Below are 19740 nucleotides of genomic sequence, written 5' to 3' on the forward strand. Positions count from 1 at the left end.
TGAACAACAATGGGGAAAGACATGCCCCCTGGGGCATACCACATGTTATAGTTTGTGACCTAGAGGAACTGTCTCCCCAATGCACCTGTGACCGACGGCCTTCCAGGAATGCTCTCAGCCAAGTTATGGCATTATCGGAGAGGCCTCCAACAGTCTGCATTCTGTCGAGTAGGATTTTGTGATCTAGCAGGTCGAAAGCTGCCGATAAGTCCAACAACATCAGCAGCCCCGACTTGCCATCTTCTAGTCTAGAGAGCATATATGTCTGCAGGTCCAGAAGCACGCTTTCTGTGCCATGATGGCTTCTGAAACCTGACTGCTTAGCATGCAAGATGGCAGCCGTCTGGACATGGGCCTGTAGCTGGATGGTTGCCATCTGATCAATAAGTTTTAAGAAGAACAGGGTGTTGGTGATAGGCCTTAGGTTTGCCGCATCAGTGGGATCAAGACCTGCTTTTTTTTTTAGCAGTGGTGAGACTGCTACGTTCTTTATTGATTGGGGAATCACACTTGTTCGGAAAGAAGCGTTTGCAAATCTGCAGAGAAAGGGTGCGAAAAGTTCCTTATGTTCCAAGATGAATTTAGATGGAAGTAATTCACCCGGACAGTTAGTGGGGTGCATAGACTTAAGGATATTCAAAATATCAGCAGCGGTGGATTCTCTGAAGATGAAACCCGTAACAGGACCTGGTTGAGTATCCCTGCTTGATATAGAACCTGACTGAGTTTGGGGCGATTGTATGCGAGTATGGTGTGTCTCGGCGGGTATTGGGGTAGGCATTTGTGCAGACGACAGGGCTTCTAATTTAATTTTGTCTTGGGCTTTTAATAGTTTAGCTGCGAAGGCCTTCTGTACTCGTTCACAGTCATCAGTCGGTTTTATAGGGAGGCAACAAGCAGTTGGTTTCTCCCAGGATCTAAAAAGGCGGAAAAGTTCCTTCGTCTCATCACCAGCTGAGCTGATTTGATTGTTATAGAAGGTTTTCTTGGCCTCAATAATTTCTACTTTGTACTGTTTCTCCTTTTGTTTCCAATCTAACAAGTTAATAGTGGATCTATCTTTATGCCAGGTATGTTCGGCCTGTCTTTTACTCGCTCTGAGTTCTGCTAAGGAAGAGGAGACCCATTTGTGGCGATTTGGTAAATCTCTAACCAATTTATCTTTCATAGGTGCGGATTTGTCGAGCATTTCGGTGATCTCCTGGTTGTAGTTATTTATAAGTGTCTGCGTATCATCGAGTCAGTTGTTTTAGTAATCAGGGTTTGCATACACTTAGCCAAGATGGGCTGAGTGATGTTTTTAAAGTTTCGGGCTTTGACTTTATATGTAGGTACATGTTTCCTATGTGCTAAAGCAGGAAGCCTCAAAGTACATGAGACAAAGGAGTGATCGGACCAAATGCATGGTCTAGTCACAATGTCTCCAATCTGTATGTTTTTGGTACCAATCCAGTCCAATGTATGCCCTTTATTATGTGTAGGTCCCACATTTTGAATTATGACTTGGTGATTATTAAGCATTTTTTCTAAGGCCAGTGCTTTTTTGTCCCTTTTGTCCCCTTTCCAACGGTTGAAATCTCCTAAAATGACCAGACCCGTATTGGTGGTCATCATAGGTGTTATAGTATTGACAATGTTTTCATTGAAACTGTCGTCAGCTTCAGGGGGCCTATAGAGAAGAACTAGATTAAGGGTGAAATTCGGATTGGAAGTCATCTTGATGTGAATAATATCACTCCCAGTGCATTCGATGTTAGCCTCATAAAGACCTAGTGACTTTTTACATAAAATGGCAACTCCTCCTCCTATGGTCCCTTCTCGGTGTTTTCCAAGAAAGACGTAGCCTGGTGGTGTGATCTGTTCTATGGTGGGCCCATGTGAGTCAGTGAGCCACGTCTCGGTGAGACACATGACATCTAAGTTGTGTTCCTGAATATAATCATGTATGTCCAATACATGTTTCACTGCAGAGCGTGTATTCAGTAGAGTTATGGTAAGTGGGGAGGGTGCAACAGTGCGACTGTTGGACGTAGGGTTGGACAAAGCATCATTATGAATGCATGGTACAAGTTTTTGTGAGAAGCTAGAAGTCTTACTTTGCATTTTCTATGGTGTCTCTGGGTACCGATGGAGTCGGGAGTTTGGGCGAGAAGCACGTCAGCACGTCTCTGCACAGACCCGCACAGACTCGCAGTTTCGTTAGCGCAGGCGCGTTCGCGCCGGAGGACGAAAATAAGTGGAGAGCGCGGAAACTACAATCCAGATGGGATTTGTAGTTCCGTGCCTCTCTTTACTCGTGTGTGCCGAGAATCTCGGAAGAACTAACACGCCTTTAACAATATAACTCGACTGGTTCAACCAATTCTAATGCAAAATTATAGCAACTCGAAGAACATTATGTGGTTAAAATTCAATTCTAAAAAGTTCTTTCTAAGGCAGCTTTCTGCTAACGTCAAATTAAGCAATTAAGATTGAAGTAAAACAAGTAGAATCTAATATATCCCCCGCGTGCAGTAACAGCACTAGTACGATCTCTAATAGTATAACTATTGATATCATTTATTACCTACCTCCATGACAGCAAAATATCTTTTCATCAACAATAGCGGCGATTGGAAGGCAGTTGAAACAGTCTGTAAAGGTCTTCCAGAGTTTAATATTAAACCGCCGTTTGCCTATAGAAATAGGACGTAAAAATAAATGTAATTAAACTGAATATCTTACCAAACGCAGTTTATCCACAAAGTCAAATCTAGCTTACCAAAAAAAGCAAGCAATTTAAATATCGTACAGTGTTCATACTGAACAAATCTACTTTCATCTATGTCAAAGGTATAAAGAGTTTGTCTAGAATAGACAGGATTGAGTTGGAGGTTTGTACATGTTTTCATTGCCAAATGGGGGGGGGGGGAGAGGGGGGATGTTGTAGACAAAGGAATAAACCATTATACACAATCAAATGGTGTTTAAAGCACTTTTCAACTGCATATCAAGGAGGCAAGAGCTGCAGAGGATGACTAAACCAATAAACACATTTGCCATACTTGAGGTTTATGGGGACGAGAGTTTTCTAACTGCAATTCATTAACGATTTGCCAAACCAAAGGTGCAATTTAGGAGATTGCCAAAGCGGACTTCCTTATACTCTTCTAGCCAGAACTGAAGACTCCTGCCACTTTCAACTTACATTCATCATAAAATCCATAAATCCGATTGATACTGGCACATTCATGGTTTCCTCTTAACAGAAAGAAGTTCTCTGGGTATTTAATTTTGTACGCCAACAGAAGGCATATTGTTTCCAATGATTGTTTGCCCCGGTCGACATAGTCACCCAGAAAAAGATAATTTGCTTCGGGTGGGAAACCTCCATATTCAAACAATCGAAGTAAGTCTGTGTATTGTCCGTGAATGTCACCTAAACAACAAAAAAACAAAAAAAAAAAAAAAGAAGAGGCAAGGTCAAACAATGATAAACATACCCACAGAAAGCAAAATACTTTACAGATGCACAAACTATTTACCACATTAGCAATAAAAGGCAGCAAAAGTGCCTTTATTAATAAAGCCAAATAAAACCTTTGCAAACTGTTGTCCAAAGATCTATTATAAATCTAAGCATTATTTCAAACCATTTGTTCTATTTTAGTATTAAGGAACCATAAGAAGGTTCTTGTGGCCCAAATTAGTTGTGAAGGCATCTCATAAGTAGCTGGCTGGGTTTTACCAATCTCAGACAATAACAAACTGACTTTCTGCAGCAATATGCCCATATCCAATATTCACAACACATTTTCTTTTCCACACTTTCCTTCCATTTACAACAATGGAACCCCCAGGCATTTACTGTGGTTTGAACCCGATCCTGACTATTTGAGGCAAGTTCAGACTTTTTACTTCACCTCTTCCTTGGGGGTGCAAATCAGCTAGTGCATGGGGGACTGTCCAGTTTCATGATTTCAACAATTTTAAAGCTGTGCACATCACCTTACAGGTAAAGCAGGAGTCATTTGCATCAGGCTGGCGGCAGTGAGCTGTTTTTTACTGTTCTGATGCACTTGCATGCACATGTTTTACAACATAATGTCATTGTTTATTATTTGTAATGCGCATCATACCCAGGGGTAACAGGGTGCAGCAGTTACAAGCATAAGCGAAGCTTAGTTGCACAAAATTACATACAAATGAGTTATATACAGGAAGGCATATCTACAAGCATGGTACGCAGTAAGAGAGCATATGGACACAGGGTTATATATACACAGAGTAGAGTCTAGTGGAGCATTAATTACTCGCTGTTATGGTCAGAGCAGTAGGCAAGTGGTTAGGAGTACTGGTTGTTGGAGTTTAGCCACGTGATAGTATTAGCTCTAAACTTGTGGTAAGGTTGGTCTGTTCTTATGCTGGGAGGCAAGGTGTTCCATAGTTTAGACGCTTTCACCGGGAAGCTGTTACCTCCAAGTGTGGACCGTTTGAAGCTAGTTATAATCGGATGATCTTTGTTGGCAAGTCTTACTGGTCTAGTGGAAGTTTGCTTGTGAAATCTCTCAGTCAGGTAAATGGGTGCAGCATTGTTGAGGGATTTGTATGTCAGCGATAGAGTTTTTAGGATAACTTTGTCGTGGGTTGGGAGCCAGTTATTCCGACGGCTGATTTCTGAGATATGGTCTCTTCTAGAAATGCCTAGGGCTGCTCGAAGGGCATTATTTTGTAAGATTTGGATTCTTTTAATGATGGCTTTGGATGATGCTAGGTAGAGGGCATTACAGTAGTCCAGGCGAGACAGAATGAGGGCTCTGGCTAGGGTAATGCAACTGTTTTCAGATAGGAATGGCTTGCCAGTGCGGATCAGTTTGCACGTGTAGGCTGTTGAGGATGCTGAGGAGTGGACCTGTTTAGTGAATGAGAGGTGGGAGTCGAGGTAGAAACCAAGTGTTTTTACCTCGTGCTCTACTTTTATGGTATTGCCATCAATGGTAAATGATGCGAATTTGGGACCTAGTTTTTTTTTTAGGTTAGGCTTGGTGCCCAAGATAATGAGTTTAGTTTTATTGTCATTCAGGCATAGACCGTGTGTGGCCATCCATGCCTGGATGATGATATACACTATTCACCAAGGCCAAATCCTCTTCATAATCCCCAGAAAGCAGGAGGAGGATCTGGGTATCATCTGCATAGTTAGTGTAGGAGATACAGAGATGATCCAGATCATTGAAAAGGGGCTTCGTGAAGATGTTGTAGAGTGTAGGCGAGACATGATCCCTGGGGCACGCCGCAGGTGATGGGTATGGGGTCTGCGGCAGCTAGTGGCGAGAAGACCCTCATTGTTCTGCCTTTTAGGAAGGATCTGATCCAAATCACTGCTTCCTCAGAAAAGTGAGTTGCTGTATTTAGATGGTTACAGAGGATGGTGTGGTCGACTAAATCGGAGGAAGCTGAAAGATCTAGGAGGAGGATTAGTGCCGATTTCCCGCTGTCTTTAAGCTGGTCGATTTGGGTCTTCAAATCGATGAGGGCAGTCTGTGCCGTGCTGGGGACGGAAACCGGATTGTCTAGCTCCTAGCAGATGTTGTTCCAGATGTTTTTGAATTTGAGTGTATGCTACCTTAGCCAAGATTTTTTTAGAAGGAAAGGCACAGTGGTAATAGGTCTATAATTAGTAGGTGTGGATGGATCGAGGGTAGGTTTATTTAATAGTGGGAGTACCCATGATTGTTTAAGGTTAGTGGGAATGATGCCCGTCGTGAAGGATGTATTAATGAGTTTGGTGATGAATGGAGATAGATCGCAGGCGGCATACTTGATAAGCTGTGCAGGGCATAAATCTCCCCGACAATTTGAAGGTTTAAGGGACAGGATAATTCTTTCCACTTCTTGGGTGGAGACCTTGATGAAATTGAATCGCATGGATTTGTCTCTGCTGTCATTATCGGTGGTACTAAGGACTGGGGGATCATTTAATCCCTTGAGTGCCATGGGTATTTCTCCCCAGTGCCAGAGCCTTTTTTTGGTGATTTCGGTATGTGGCCATTCAATGGCTTGTAACTTTTGTTACATGGAGGTATCTCGGCCAAATTTGGCTCCTTTTTTCCCCCACATGTAGGAGGTCGTAAAGCCACCCAGGAATCCTAGTTTGCTGTAGGGGGCTGAGAGAAAATAAGCAAAAATGGCGAAATTTTTTGGTTTTTTCAAAAAAATGCCAATAAAATGATGAACAAAGAAGCCTGTGTTTTTTTTCCTTGTAAGAGCTAGGAACGAATGGTTTGCTGTGCTGAATTCCCCAATTTCCTGGCTTTCAAGAACAGGTTGAGTGACAGGTTGAGGGGAAACGAAAAAAAATTATTTTGATGTGGTTGGTTATCAACCGTTTTGTGAGAGGTAGGCGATTTTGGCCATTTTTGCCAATTGGACATGCCTGGACGGAATGGAAGAAAAGGGTAGGAAAGCCGAATTGGAGGACAGAAAGGCAAGTATTTCTGAAAAGTAGACAAAATTCCAAGTTTCGGAAGGGGTGATTTGCATAGGTCGGGCAACAACTAGGTAGGGGAAACTGCCATAGATTGGGCGAAAAGCAGGAAAATGAAAGAAAAAAAAAAGGTATGTGTTGGACATGGTTGGCTTGGTACGGCAATTGCTTCTATGAATTTTGAGAAAAGCAATGCTCTGCTACATTCCCCCGACTCTTGCAGTTAGGAGAGCACACATTTTTTATAGTGTTTTACAAAACAAGCACTACACCAAGCCAAACACTGAGCCATGGTACACAGGAGTTTTATGCTCACGGCCTGAACAGACGCACTTAGCAGGTGTAAATCGGGAAAACCAATGTGGTGAGGAACAGCAAGCATACATTTTTTCAAAGAGCACAGGCAGACCTTTTCAAGGGTAGGTGACTTGTTCAGGTTACAAAAGTATATGGTGCCTAAAGCAGTGACTAAATCTAGGTCACATTTGGGAAATGAAAGGGTTGTGTGACAAAGGCCACCAGCAAATGGGTCAAAACGTTATGAAAACCACACAAACACAACACATGGCCTATTGTCCCGCGTTCCCACAGGTGTCCCGATGAAAACGGTACCTCACGTGTGGGTGCACCTACCTGGCCACCAAGGGGAAAGCCTAAAACACAAGTAACCCCAAGTCTGTTTTCAGACTGGAATTTGAGACGCTCTGCCGACCGGCACAACATACACATATGGGCCTCGGGTGTCCAAGCCACCAAGGAACCCAATGCATTTCCGAAAAGAGTACACCCGTGGGAATCCGCAGAGGTATGATTTGCCCAAATCGCCCCAGAATTACCCAGACACCCCTGCAAATTCCGAAATGTGGGAAAAGAAACGCATTTCTGCACATTTCACTCGGCTCACCCATCGAAACACGACCCCAACACCACATGGCCTACCGTCCCGCGTTCCCACAGGTGTCCCGATGAAAACGGTACCTCATGTGTGGGTGCACCTATCGGGGACGCAAAAGGAAAAGGGTAACCCACTGGGAACCCCAAGCCTTTCGCCACTGCCCATTTTGTTCATGTGGGCAACCTACAGATTTGGGCCTAGGGTGTCGAAGCCAGCAAGGGAAACAGGGAACCCCATGCATTTCCCAAAAGAGGACACCTGTGGGAATCCACAGAGGTCTGCCTTGCACAAATTTCCCCAGTTTTTATTAGCCACAATCCCCGACAAAGTGTGATATTTGGTGGGGAAAAAACACAATGTTCACTTTGTCTGGGGTTCTAGGTAATAAATTCTGGGCCGCTTTGCGCAAGTCAGACTTCGGTGCATTCCTATGGGTGTCCTCTTTTGGGAAATGCATGGGGTTCCCCGTTTTCCTTGTTTGCTTCGACACCCTCGGCCCAAATCTGTAGGTTGCCCACATGAACAAATTGTGCTGTGGCGAAAGGCTTGGGGTTACCAGCAGGTTACCCTTTACCTTTTGCACCCCCGGTAGGTGCACAAACACATGCGAGGTACCTTTTTCATCGGTACACCTGTGGGAATGCGAGAAGGTATGACATCTGTTGTTGGCGACGTGTTTCGGTGAGTGGCCACAGAGATATGTCGCTGAAGTTGGCTGGAAATGCAGACAATTCTCAGACATTTCGATCAGGCCACCCACCGAAACACACTGCCAACAACACGTGGCCTACCTTCCCGCATTCCCACACGTGTCCCGATGAAAACTGTACCTCCCATGTGTGGGTGCACCTACCGGGGGCGCAAAAGGAAGAGGGTAACCAACTGGAAACCCCAAGCCTTTCTCCACTGCCCGTTTTGTTAATGTGGGCAACCTACAGATTTGGGCCTAGAGTGTCGAAGCAAGCAAGGAAAGCGGGGAACCCCACGCATTTCCCAAAAGAGGACACCCGTGGGAACCCACACATGACCAAATTGGAGGGGCGGCCCATCTCATGTAGCCCTCCCCAGGGGCAGATAAAGGGCAGCGGGGGGGTCTGTCCTGCACTCCTCCCTGGGCTCAGGCGTCCGGTCCTAGGAGCAGATATCTGGTCCCAGGGAGGGCTGCATGACATGGCACCCACTCCATTGCGGCGGGGGGGGGGGTCAATGCCCCATCCCATTAGAAACTTCCCAGACCCTTTGGGGTGCCCCACAACCCCCCTAAAAAGCGTTCCACCAGTTCCCATTTTTTTCTTTGTTTACGAAACTTGCCTTGGTGCAGAGGGGCACATTGGTGTGCCAATATGGCCCCGGGGTGCCCAAACCTTACTGCCCAACCCACTGGGGGGCCTGTCCCACCATTTCTGGGGGCCTTCTCGCCCCTCACCCCAAATGGGTGGCAAGGGCACCTCATGCAGGCCTCCCTGGGCCTCCTACAAACGGCTGTGTGAGGTACACCGCCCCTCCATTTGGGGTGGGGGGGAGAGGGCCCCCAAAAATGGTGTGATTGGCCCCACAATGCATGGGGCAGTAGGGTTTGGGCACCCTGGGGCAGATTGGCACACTGTGCCCACCTGTGCGCCAAGCGAAGTTGGGTAAACGTAGGTTGCTTTTTAGGGGGGCTGAGGGCCACCCTAAATTGGCAGCGAATGTTATACTGCAACGGGGGTGGCACTCACCCCTCCCCCCCCCCCAACCCAAATGGAGGGCTCCACCTCATGAAACCCTCCCTGGGGGCAGATATCTGCTCCTAGGAAGGGGCATCTGACCCCAGGGAGGGATACATGAGGTGGGGCCCTCCATTTGGGGTGGGGGGAGGGGGAAGAGGGCCATCCCCCGTTACAGTAGAACATTTGCCATTAATGTAGGTTGCCCCTCAGCCCCCCCTAAAAAGCAGCCTACAATTTTGTATTTTCTTTGTTTACCCAACTTCGCTTAGTGTGCCAATCTGCCCCCAGGGTGCCCAAACCCTACTGCCCCATCTATTGTGGGGCCTGTCCCACCATTTGTGATGGCCCTCCATCCATGGTGGCTAGTGGCTCCCCCACCCCTACCCCCCCACCATCTTTTTTTTTACATTCCCTGGGGGCAGATGGTCAGCCATCTGCCCCAGGGTTCATGTGCATGTGCCCATGCTTTGGGGGCCGGTGAGGAGGGGGGTGCTGCCTACTTGAAGCAGCCCCCCTCTCCCCCACCAACTCGCAAACAAATCAATGGTGGTCCAGTGGGTTGCTGGTCACGGATTAGCGCTCTGCGCTGATCCGTGACCAGCAATGCGTCATATCAGTGGTGTCCTTGAAAAGGGGAGAACCTCCCCTTTCCAGGGACACCACTTTTTGTCATATCCCTGGTGGTCTAGTGGGTCCCAGGGCCCCAAACCCCCTCCCCACCATCCCGCGATTTTTTTTCACCCCTGGGGGCAATCATCTGCCCCCAGGGGTCTCTGGCGCTGTGGCCCCATGCTTTGGGGCCACGGGGGAAGAGGGCCGCTTACCTAGTAAGCAGCCGCCCCTCCCCCCGTGTCACAAACGGGTCTGTATTGATCCAGTGGCATTGATCCGTGGGCAGCAATGCCACACAATGGGTACCCAATGCCACACAATGGGTATCGTTGGAAAGGGGAGGATCTCCACTTTCCAACGAAACCCGCCTCGATCTCCGGCTTGCAATACAGCCAGAGATCTAGGCGGAGCAAGAAGGTCTCTTACCTTCTCTCTTCCCCGTAGCAGCTGAAAATGGCTGCTGCAGGGAATTTACTTTGTTTCACGCCGACGTGCGTTACACACGCCGACGTCAAACTGAAGCTAATCCAGCCCCCCGACAGTGAGGGGGGGACCTCCCCCTCACATAGCCCAGAGGTTGGATTACAGTTTTGCTCGATCGAGCAAAACAGAGTGCCTAAACCGACGAGCCGGCTCGCCGGTGGCACTTAAGGGGTTAAACCAGTTCTTTTGCATGAAATTTTATTTTGTAGTGTGGCTATTTAGTGTGGCTATTTTGTTAGCTAGGGCAGATTGGATGTCCTCACACCATTTTTTTTAATCTTTTGTGCAAGTGTCGGGTGGTGCCATTGGAGTCTCCATTTCTTTAAGAATGGTGAACAGTTCCTTTATGTCGAATTTGGCATTGGAAATGCGTGAATCAAAGGATGTCCGTTTTGCTAGACAGCTTTCTTTTTTATATATAGGGAGGAGATTTTGTTAAGATTGAATTTCTTGGCTTCAGAGGGATGTTTAAGCCAGGTGGCCTTGCAGTTTTTCTGTTGTCTTAAATTTTTCAAGAGAGGTGTATACCAGTTATTTAGATGGGTTTTCTGCATGCTTGGTCTTAGTTTTGCAGGTGCAATCTTATAAGTGGTCATTTTATTAAATTCTTCGACCAATCTCTCAGGGTCAGTGTTGTCATGAAGAGAATTGAGAGAGGGGAGTAGCATCGGGATGAGTTTATCCGTGGTAATGCTCTTTTCATTTCTGGTTACTGTGGGTGGGGCCCTGACGGCCGTGGTCGGTGGTAGTTTATTGGTGGAGAGCAAGAAAGACACAAGGTGATGGTCTGTCCAGGCTAATGGAGAGATGGGTAGGATATTAGCTTGGCAGTTGTGGTCTGCAACCCAATCAAGGATTCTGCCTTTCTCATGGGTGGCAGTGTTGCTTCTTTGAGTAAATTCAAATTCTGATAGAGTGTTAGCTGTGGTAGTGGCAAGCTGGTCTAATTGGTCATTGAAAACCATATTCAGGTCTCCAAGAAGGAGTACTTGTGAGGAGCTTTTGAGATTATTAGTTAAAATGGAGTTAATGTCATCCACGAAGGGTCCTGGTGGTCCTGGCGGGCGGTATATCAAATGGATGTTTAGTGTTTGGGCATTGGTTAAAGGAACTTTGATAGCGATTTGCAAGATTGGCAATCGATCTGGGTAGCAGGTCTCATGGTGATATCGCATTTGTAAATGAAAGCGATACCTCCTCCTCTGGCATTGGGTCCGTCATGTCGCAAGATGGAGTACCCCTCTCGGACTGCTAGCATAATCACAGGGCCTGTAGCAGGGTGTAGCCAGGTTTCAGTAATGGCAAGGAAGTCTAGATCCTCTTTCAGGATCAGATCCGCTACTTCTGTGGCATGTGCTACCAGCGATCTAGCGTTTATTAATGCGCCTTTTATCTGGGGCTTAAAGATGTTGGTATGGTAGGCCGGGGGCGAGTGGTGTTTTAGGTTTGCTGTATTTGGTAGATCTGATTATGGAAGGCTTTAGGTCGCAAAGGGGGACAAATGGTGTGCTAGGGGTTCTAGAATTAGGGGATATGTTTAGTGACCTTGTGAGAGGCTCGTAAATTTTAGCTAGTCTCGCTCTGAGACGTAGATTTCGGTCTGTGGTTGGGCATGGCTTGCATGGGAGGTGGTTTAAGGCATCTACCATGTCTAGGGGAGACGTGGTAGACTGATTAGGTAGGGTGGTAGCTGTCATGGTTGGCAGTGACCTATCGGCAGAGGTAAGTGCCATGATGTAGAACGTGGTACTCAGGACAAGGAATGTTAGAGTCTGGGACCTGTGGGGGCATACTGGTGTTGATGTGGTGAAGGATAGGTAGTTTGTCTAAGGCTTTATGCAGTGCTATGCGACAATAATCAGTACGCATAATCAGTAGGGTACATAAATACAAGTAAATTGTGCTGGCTAGAGAGCATAGGGCCCAATACAGAGTGCACAAACAATGGAGCACCTAGATTTGAAATTTGCAATTGATGCTGAAAGGCAGTACAAATGCAGCAGAATGCAATGTGCGTAGTCAAAGGAGGCACCTGTAGTGCAGGCCATGGAATGATGAAGATACGGCAGTAGGCAATAAGCAATAAGCAAAATAAAGGGTCAACTATATCCAGATTGTATTATACAAGCTTAGTGAACAGTATAATACAAGCTTAGTGAACAGTATAATACAAGCTTAGTGAACAGTGTAAATAAGGCAGATTATACACAAGCGGCAGGAGTCACAATTATGTATGGATTGTACACAGGCTATAAAAGTTCCAGATTATTATAGTAATTGGTAGGCATGGCGAGTATGAATAGAGTATAGAAATTCTATGCTTACTGGTTCTATTGGTATGCAGGCAAGCTTTAGCTGTAGACCCAATATAAATATGCTGCAAGCCCAATATAATTTCACTCTATACCTGATGTGCATTCACTGGGGATCTGGTATGCATTCACTATAGCTTTAATATATAGTAACAGTAATGCGGATAGAAGCATGGGACCAGGGTCATGCTCAATAGGTATGGATGCCGCTGTGCAGTCTAAGTATGCTGTTCAGTGGGGCATAGGCTGTTAAACCGGTAAGCGGTAGCTATCATGATGAAATACAAGGTGTTTGGGTAGAGCAATGGAATCCGGTGCGTGCAAGGCAGGCGCCTTAGTATGGAGCGGACACCACCTACAGGCGAATTATACTTGCACTAAATGTGCCGTGGCAGCAATGTACATTTCAGAGGCAATTAGACAAGGCAGAGCATAGCATGCACATTTTGGTGTCGCAACGAGCGGGAGCAACATGCCGCAGGGTGTAGAGAGCTTATACATGTGAGCAGGGCATATACAGGCCTACTGAAAACAAGACAAGGTAGTTTATATGCGGGCCCTTGCGTGATGGGCTAGTTTTGTTGACACTGAGGGATGCAAGGGTAATAAGGCTAAGCAGTTTATGGCGCTGTGGCATAGAGGAACGACAGTATCATGAGGTGTTTGACATACAATATTACATGTAAACAAGGGTCGATTTACTCACGGCTGGAAATGCTAAGCATTAGCCTTGAGCAGGCTCCCAGAGTAAGCAGAGACTGTACAGCAAAGGTTGAAAACGTGTCCGAAAGTGTTGTATAGTCCATTGTGCAGTTCGAGGATCAGGGCATGGATTATCCAAAGCAAAACAGGCAGGGGTCCTGGCTGACGGCTGGAAGGCAGGACAGGCTCAGGACAGGAAGCCTTGTTGGGAGGCTTTAGTGGGAGGGCCGGAGTTCACCTGCAGGCGATGTGATTGGCTCAAGTAGGCACAAAGCTCCAATAACGGCAGGTGCAGCCTGGTGGAGGACAAAGGCTGTGTGGAAATAAATCAGACGGCCATTGTTAAATGGCGCTTCCCACGTGGATCCAAATGGAGACAGGGAGATAAGAACGAAAATACTCTGTGGTTTGAAGATTGCATATAATGCACATATGCCATGTGGCTCAAGCCATCTTAATTTGGCCTTCTTCCAGTCCTCAGGTCTGGAAAAGTAATACAAGTCATGCACTTTCACAGGATCTACCTTGCATTCCTGCAAGGGTGAGAGACCTGGCTGGGTCTATGTGGACCAATGCACTCCAGCAGGGGAAGATCTGCAGCTGGGTTATGTGAGGTTTTCAGTTGCACCTGAACGGGCAGCTCCTTACCAATTGTGGATGTTAGGGAGAAGTCTTAATTCTGTGCCAATTCCCTTCTACCTTAGAGACCCCCACCTCTTTTGCTGAACTTTAGATTTTTACCCTGGAGGGAGACTTTCTCACTCTCTCGTATTTTTCATGGATTTAAACCCAGTATCTTTTGGTTTTGGAGTCGAACAAACTCCATAGGTATCTTTTTGTATTGTGACACAGCACCTCCAGTTCAGTGTCAAAGAGAAGTCCTTTGAATTTCTCTTAAGGTTTAAATACCATCTCTTGGATAAACCGTTTCCAAGAGTAGTAAAGTTACATTGACTTTACTAATAAAGTTACTCACCGTAGTGACTACCCTAGTCCATAGTCCCCTTTCCTCCATACTTATGGGACATTCCTCGGTCCTGTGGGACAGGACCACTTTGTAAAAAGCATCACATTTTTCAAAAATGTGTCCTTCCTCTTTTTACGCAGGGTACCGCACACGGCCGTAACCCCGCCCTCCTTAGCTACGCCCAGCGCATCGCCCATCAGTCCTTTTCTATCACCAGGTCTGAGACCTTTAACCAATAACAGAGGAACCTTATTAGAAGGGACGACGGGCGGGCGTATGGAGGAAAGGGGACTATGGACTAGGAGTAAGGTAGTCACAACAGTGAGTAACTTTATTATACTCCTACCTCCCGTCCCCTTTCCGCCATACTTATGAAAGATTCCCATGCACTCCTCACAGAAATTACGGGTGGATGGAAACTCCTTATTGAAACAGGTTTTTGAGCACAGCTTGACCGAACCGAGCATCAGCTCTGGAGCTCAGGTCCAGGCAGAAATGCCTACAAAAAGCTGATGGGGAGGCTCACGTAGCCGCTTTCGCGATGGTCTCCCAGGGGACATACTTTTGGAAGGCAACAGCAGCCGCCTTGCCCCGTACAAGAGGAGCATGAATCCCTTTTGGAGGTTCAAGGCCCTGAACAGCATAAGCCTCTGCAATACAGGCAGCAATCCATCTGGAGATAGTCGCTTTCGAGGCCGTTTTACCTTGCAGATTACCGAAATTCACCAAAAGCTGAGAAGAGTTCCTGTCCACATAGAACTCTAACCTCTAGGCAATGCTAAACCCCTCAGCCTCTGAGGCTGGGTTTGGGAAGACGACAGGCAAGGAGTGTGCTGCTGGAAATGCATCGGAGGGACAGGGCCTCCGTATCCTTGTCCTTTACTGCCTTTTTACTGTGTGTTCTGTCGTGTTTTCCACGCGGGAGTTCATGCGAGACTCCTGGTGGTGCAGCTCTCGCCTTTGGTTTTGGTGAACAGACTCATGGGACATCCATGGGATACCCATGGGTAGGGGTGCAACCCTGTGCCCCTAGTGTATGTTTTTGTAACCCACAGAGCAGGGTACGGGCTGGTGGCAGCTCCGTGCTGAATGGACTGGTGCCCTGAGCATCCTCCATTTTGGGATGCCCAGGCCCAGTCATTGGAATCGGTAGATTCCTGATGGAGACAAGATGGCCCCTGTGGCCTCTTGCCTTCCATTGCCTGTTACCTTGATCTTCTCGAAGTCCCGGGAAGCCCTGACTCTGTCCCTTCCCCCTGACTGGCTGTTGGGTGGAAGTTCCATATATGGTAGTGTGGGGAAGTGCTGACCAGACTGGCTGGAGCCTTCCCAACGACCGTATGTTGTGGGTACGCCTGTGGGTGGGACCTGGGTGAATGGAGTGTGACAAATATGCAGTCTGTTGTGGGTGTCTAGTATCTGGTGTATGACACAATGACTGAGACAGCCCTGTCCGAAACCGGTATAAATGCAGTGTGGAGTGTTGAATGGCTGGGTACTTGTCCCAATACACAACTTGTTGTGAGTGTCTGGAAAGAAGTGAATGGCCTGAATGCACTGTGCCCGATTGGCTGCCTGCCTGCATGAATGAATGAATGCCCTTCGCCGTGATTGGATGTTTGAGTATGACCCAGCGGAGCGAATGGGAGATCAACAGTATATCTGGGGACCTCTCACTGCTAGGAATCGTGTTCAGAAGCTGAAGTCCACTACGACGAGTAACGGGAGTGAAACTGAAGCTTGACCTTGAAGCCCTGCTGGATGAGAAGAATTGCTGTTGCTCTCCTTCACAATCTGAAAGCTGCTGTGTCTCCAAGGACTGACCCAAAGAGGACCTGGTAAGGCGCCCTCTTCCCGAGCTACGAGGGACCATCGTGCACCAGCAGATCTTTGCCAAAGCTCCCTGGTATACAGACCTTCGACAGGCTGGCGACCCGAGACTGGGACTGCTGCGGAACCCAAAGGAGAAGCGACTGGACTGTTCAACACTGGCGACGACCGCCGTCGCCGACCTGAGCCGCTGTGCTCCTGTTTGCCTAAGAACTTTCGAATCCAAGGACGCGGTCGTCCACATCGTCGCCGCTGTATCCTGCTGGAGAAGGCCCGACTGTCGACGCGCAGAGGAGCAACCGCCAGTGAGTTTCCCGCCACCCAAAGACCGACGCCGAGACGCCCTTGCTGGGCCACAGTTCTTCAAACTCTTTGTGGTCCAGAACTATCGACACCAAGGTGCCCCGCACACCTCTTCCTTGCAGGACGTTTACGCTTCCCAGTCAACGAGCACCGCTAGGAACGAAGCTACCACTTGACCGCCGTAGTTCACCCTGCTCTCAGTCGGACGTTAGACGACCCGTGACTCCTGCCTTAAAGGGAGGACACTCAAGAAGGGCCGTCGATTCCCCAACGAGGAAAGCTACAACGCCAGGTACTTTGGAGTTGCAGAACTATTGGGAAGTCTCTTGTGAACAATATATGGACTGGGCTTGTATCTTTATTCTACAGGTTGCCCAGGTTTGGGGGGGGGGGTGGTATTTCCACACAGAACTTTGTCTCGGTAGTAGGGCTAGTATTCTGCTAATTGTCCGCAACAACTGCTTCCCTCTTACCTCTATTGATGGTTTCCGTTACAAACTGATGTGCGCCATTTAACCGTACAGTTGATGCACTTTAAAGAGATCTACTAGTAATTGTAGGAGCCCCTCGCACCCCCCCCCCCCGAAGCCAGAATCCAGCTCCAGGAGGCGGGCACTCTGAGCAAGGCCTGCCTGACCTTGCCCTAACCGAGCGCCTGACCCCGCAATTCCGGGCGCATCGCGGCGCCACAACGAGGCCGCATCTTTACTTTTCTTCGGCCTGCATCCGCCGGCAGGCGGAAACGCCGGCCACAACAAAGGCCATACTAAGGCCTGTTGGGTGCCTGTTTGGAGCCAGGGGCCAGGAACTTTGCCCTTTCCGCTCCAGATTCTTCATTATTAGAAGGTAATGGCAGCTCAAATTAGTATTTATGGACTGTAGATATATACGAATTTAGGGATTAGAATATGAAGATGTCTCCTGAAGCTGCCACTTACATTGCTTGCTTACATTGTGTTGTGCCTTATGGTCGCCAATAGACCACAACTGATTGTGTTTTGCCCTGATTTATGTTGTGCCTTTAGTCTTATGGCCCTTGCCTTTCACTGCCAATTTGATCTTAGGTGGCCCCTGTCTATGTACATGGTTGTTGTGCCACCTAGCTCTCCTCTCTCACCTAGGTGACCAGGACTGTCATCATGCACGTCAGTGTACTCCTTCCATTACTCTACACACTATCCCTTCGACTTGCCCAAGTTCTCCAGCTTCCTACGGTAGCAACCTCCACACTCTGGGTTAAAATGGACCAGCCTTCTATCAGCATGGCACCCCCACGACCTCTCGTGTCACCTAGAATGAGCCCGGCAGCACCCGCTGTAGGCCATACCAACCAATACCTCAACGACCCAGCTTTATGGCTGGATCACTTTGCTAGGAAACCTACACCTAACCAACCCTGCCCCCTCTCTCTTAGAAATAAGAGACTAGGCACCAGATTCCGCCTACGCCTGCGCCACATCCGTCACATCACCAGGAAACAAACCCCCCTCTCTCCTGGATCTCTGTCAACTGCCACCACATGCAAACCCACCACCACCGAGGTTAAACTGCCCATGTTCAAAGGTGCCCTTATTAATGCTAGATCCCTCACTGCACACGCACTTGACATAGCTGACCTCATCACCACGTCTGACCTTGACTTCATAGCTATCTCCGAAACATGGCTTCATGCCGCATCTGGCCCCTTACTAGCGTTAGCCCTTCCGCCGAACTACGGCATCACACGATGTGACCGCTCCACCGCCTCTTCCAAAGGCGGCGGTGTGGCCTTCATCCATAAAAATACTCTTGACCTAAGAGTGTTACCTGATTCCAAACTCACATCAGCCGAATTGCTGTCTGTCAAACTAGCACTCGCACCTAACCAAACAGCCACCATGCACCTAATCTATAGACCTCCAGGACCCGCACCTACCTTTGTCAGTGAAATCTCCACTCTCCTCCTCAACAATACAAAGAACAATTCGCAAACAATCATCCTAGGCGACCTTAACTTAGGTCTTGGTGACTTAAAAGACCCTGTGGCCTCTGACCTGGAGATCGCACTATCTGACCTCGGCCTTACCTTATACATCCAAGAGCCTACCCATATTAAAGGTAGAACACTTGACTGGGTAGCTGGCTCCAATTGCAATATCAAGGTCCTTAACAATACCCCCTGTCTATGGTCCGACCATCACATTATAACTTTCAACATTGAAGCCACACCACGAATCCCGTCACCATTAGCCCCAGCACTCCCAACTAGAAGCAAAAAAGATATAACCAAGGAGAAACTCCTCCCATTGTTACTCCCGTCCCTTAACACAGCCACCAACTCTTACTCTGATCCAACCTCACTAGCACACACCTACAACCAAACAATGCGAACTGCCATTGATTGTATAGCACCTCTCAAACTTAGAAAGGCTAAACCTCAAGCTTATCTTAATTCATGGTTCACACCACAGTTAAGATTGCTCCGCAAAGCTAAACGCTGTGCCGAAAATCGATGGAAAAGCCACCCCTCAGACGAGCATAAAGACAGTTTCCTTCTAGCCTCACTCTCCTACAAAGATGCCATCATCACGGCAAAAAAGGAATCTTTCAACAACCGCATTATTCAAGCCGACTCGAACACCAAGGAACTCTTTAAAATCCTAAGAGAGCTTGAAACTCCAGTCGCCCCCCCTGACACATGCGTGAAAGATAGTAAATGGTGTGCCAACATCCAAGCAGCCTTACTAAATAAAATCTCCACATTACAAGACAAAATCAAAGATAAACAGGACAGCCTGAAGCGCAACAACCACGCTCCTTCCCTCACTAAGGCCCCTTGCCAGACTCTACCAACATCACACCATTCGCATTCTCTCCGCTTACCGTGGCAGAGGTAGAAAATATAATTCTTAGAATTAAGCCAACTAACTGCCAAGGTGACCCGTGCCCAGCCCCTACTATCAAGGACTCAGCGCATGAGTTGGCCCCATTCATCACGGCCTTCATCAACTCTTCCTTTCAAACAGGTATTGTCCCGGACAATCTGAAGGACGCTTGGGTTATCCCACTGCTTAAAAAACCTTCCCTAGACCCTAACATTCCCACTAACTTCCGACCTATCACCACCTGTACCATTTCTGCTCAAGATCCTAGACCGTGCCGCATACTTTCAGATCCAAAATTACTTGGAAACTAATAACTTGCTAGGTCTACGACAATCTGGTTTCCGCCCCAGACACGGGACAGAGACCGCATTATTAGACCTTAAAACTCAAATCGAGGATCTAAAGGATCAAGGCAAACTAGCAATGCTACTACTTCTCGACCTTTCAGCCGCATTCGATCTGGTCAACCATCAGATCCTGTGCGAGCACCTCCATTCAGCTGCCAACTTCTCTTCCTCGGCTGCGGCTTGGATCAAATCTTTCCTGAGCAACAGATCCATGAGAGTCTTTGCCCCATCCGCAGCCGCGGACCCTTCC

At 47.6% G+C, this 19740-nt stretch overlaps 1 protein-coding gene across 1 annotated transcript in view; it reads right to left on the reverse strand.

Annotated features, from left to right (window-relative positions):
- PPP1CB (protein phosphatase 1 catalytic subunit beta) overlaps positions 1 to 19740 on the reverse strand; it is a 342596-nt gene that overhangs the window by 145830 nt on the left and 177026 nt on the right. The window contains exons 3-4 of the mRNA XM_069608722.1: positions 3188 to 3418; positions 2571 to 2675 (exon numbers count right to left, since the gene is read on the reverse strand). Of these exons, the coding sequence (XP_069464823.1) occupies positions 2571 to 2675; positions 3188 to 3418 (336 nt within the window). The remainder of the gene's footprint in view (positions 1 to 2570; positions 2676 to 3187; positions 3419 to 19740) is intronic.

The sequence above is a fragment of the Ambystoma mexicanum genome, chromosome 4q (assembly GCF_040938575.1).
Source record: "Ambystoma mexicanum isolate Mex_15411 chromosome 4q, UKY_AmexF1_1, whole genome shotgun sequence".
NCBI classification, from domain to species: Eukaryota; Metazoa; Chordata; class Amphibia; order Caudata; family Ambystomatidae; genus Ambystoma; species Ambystoma mexicanum.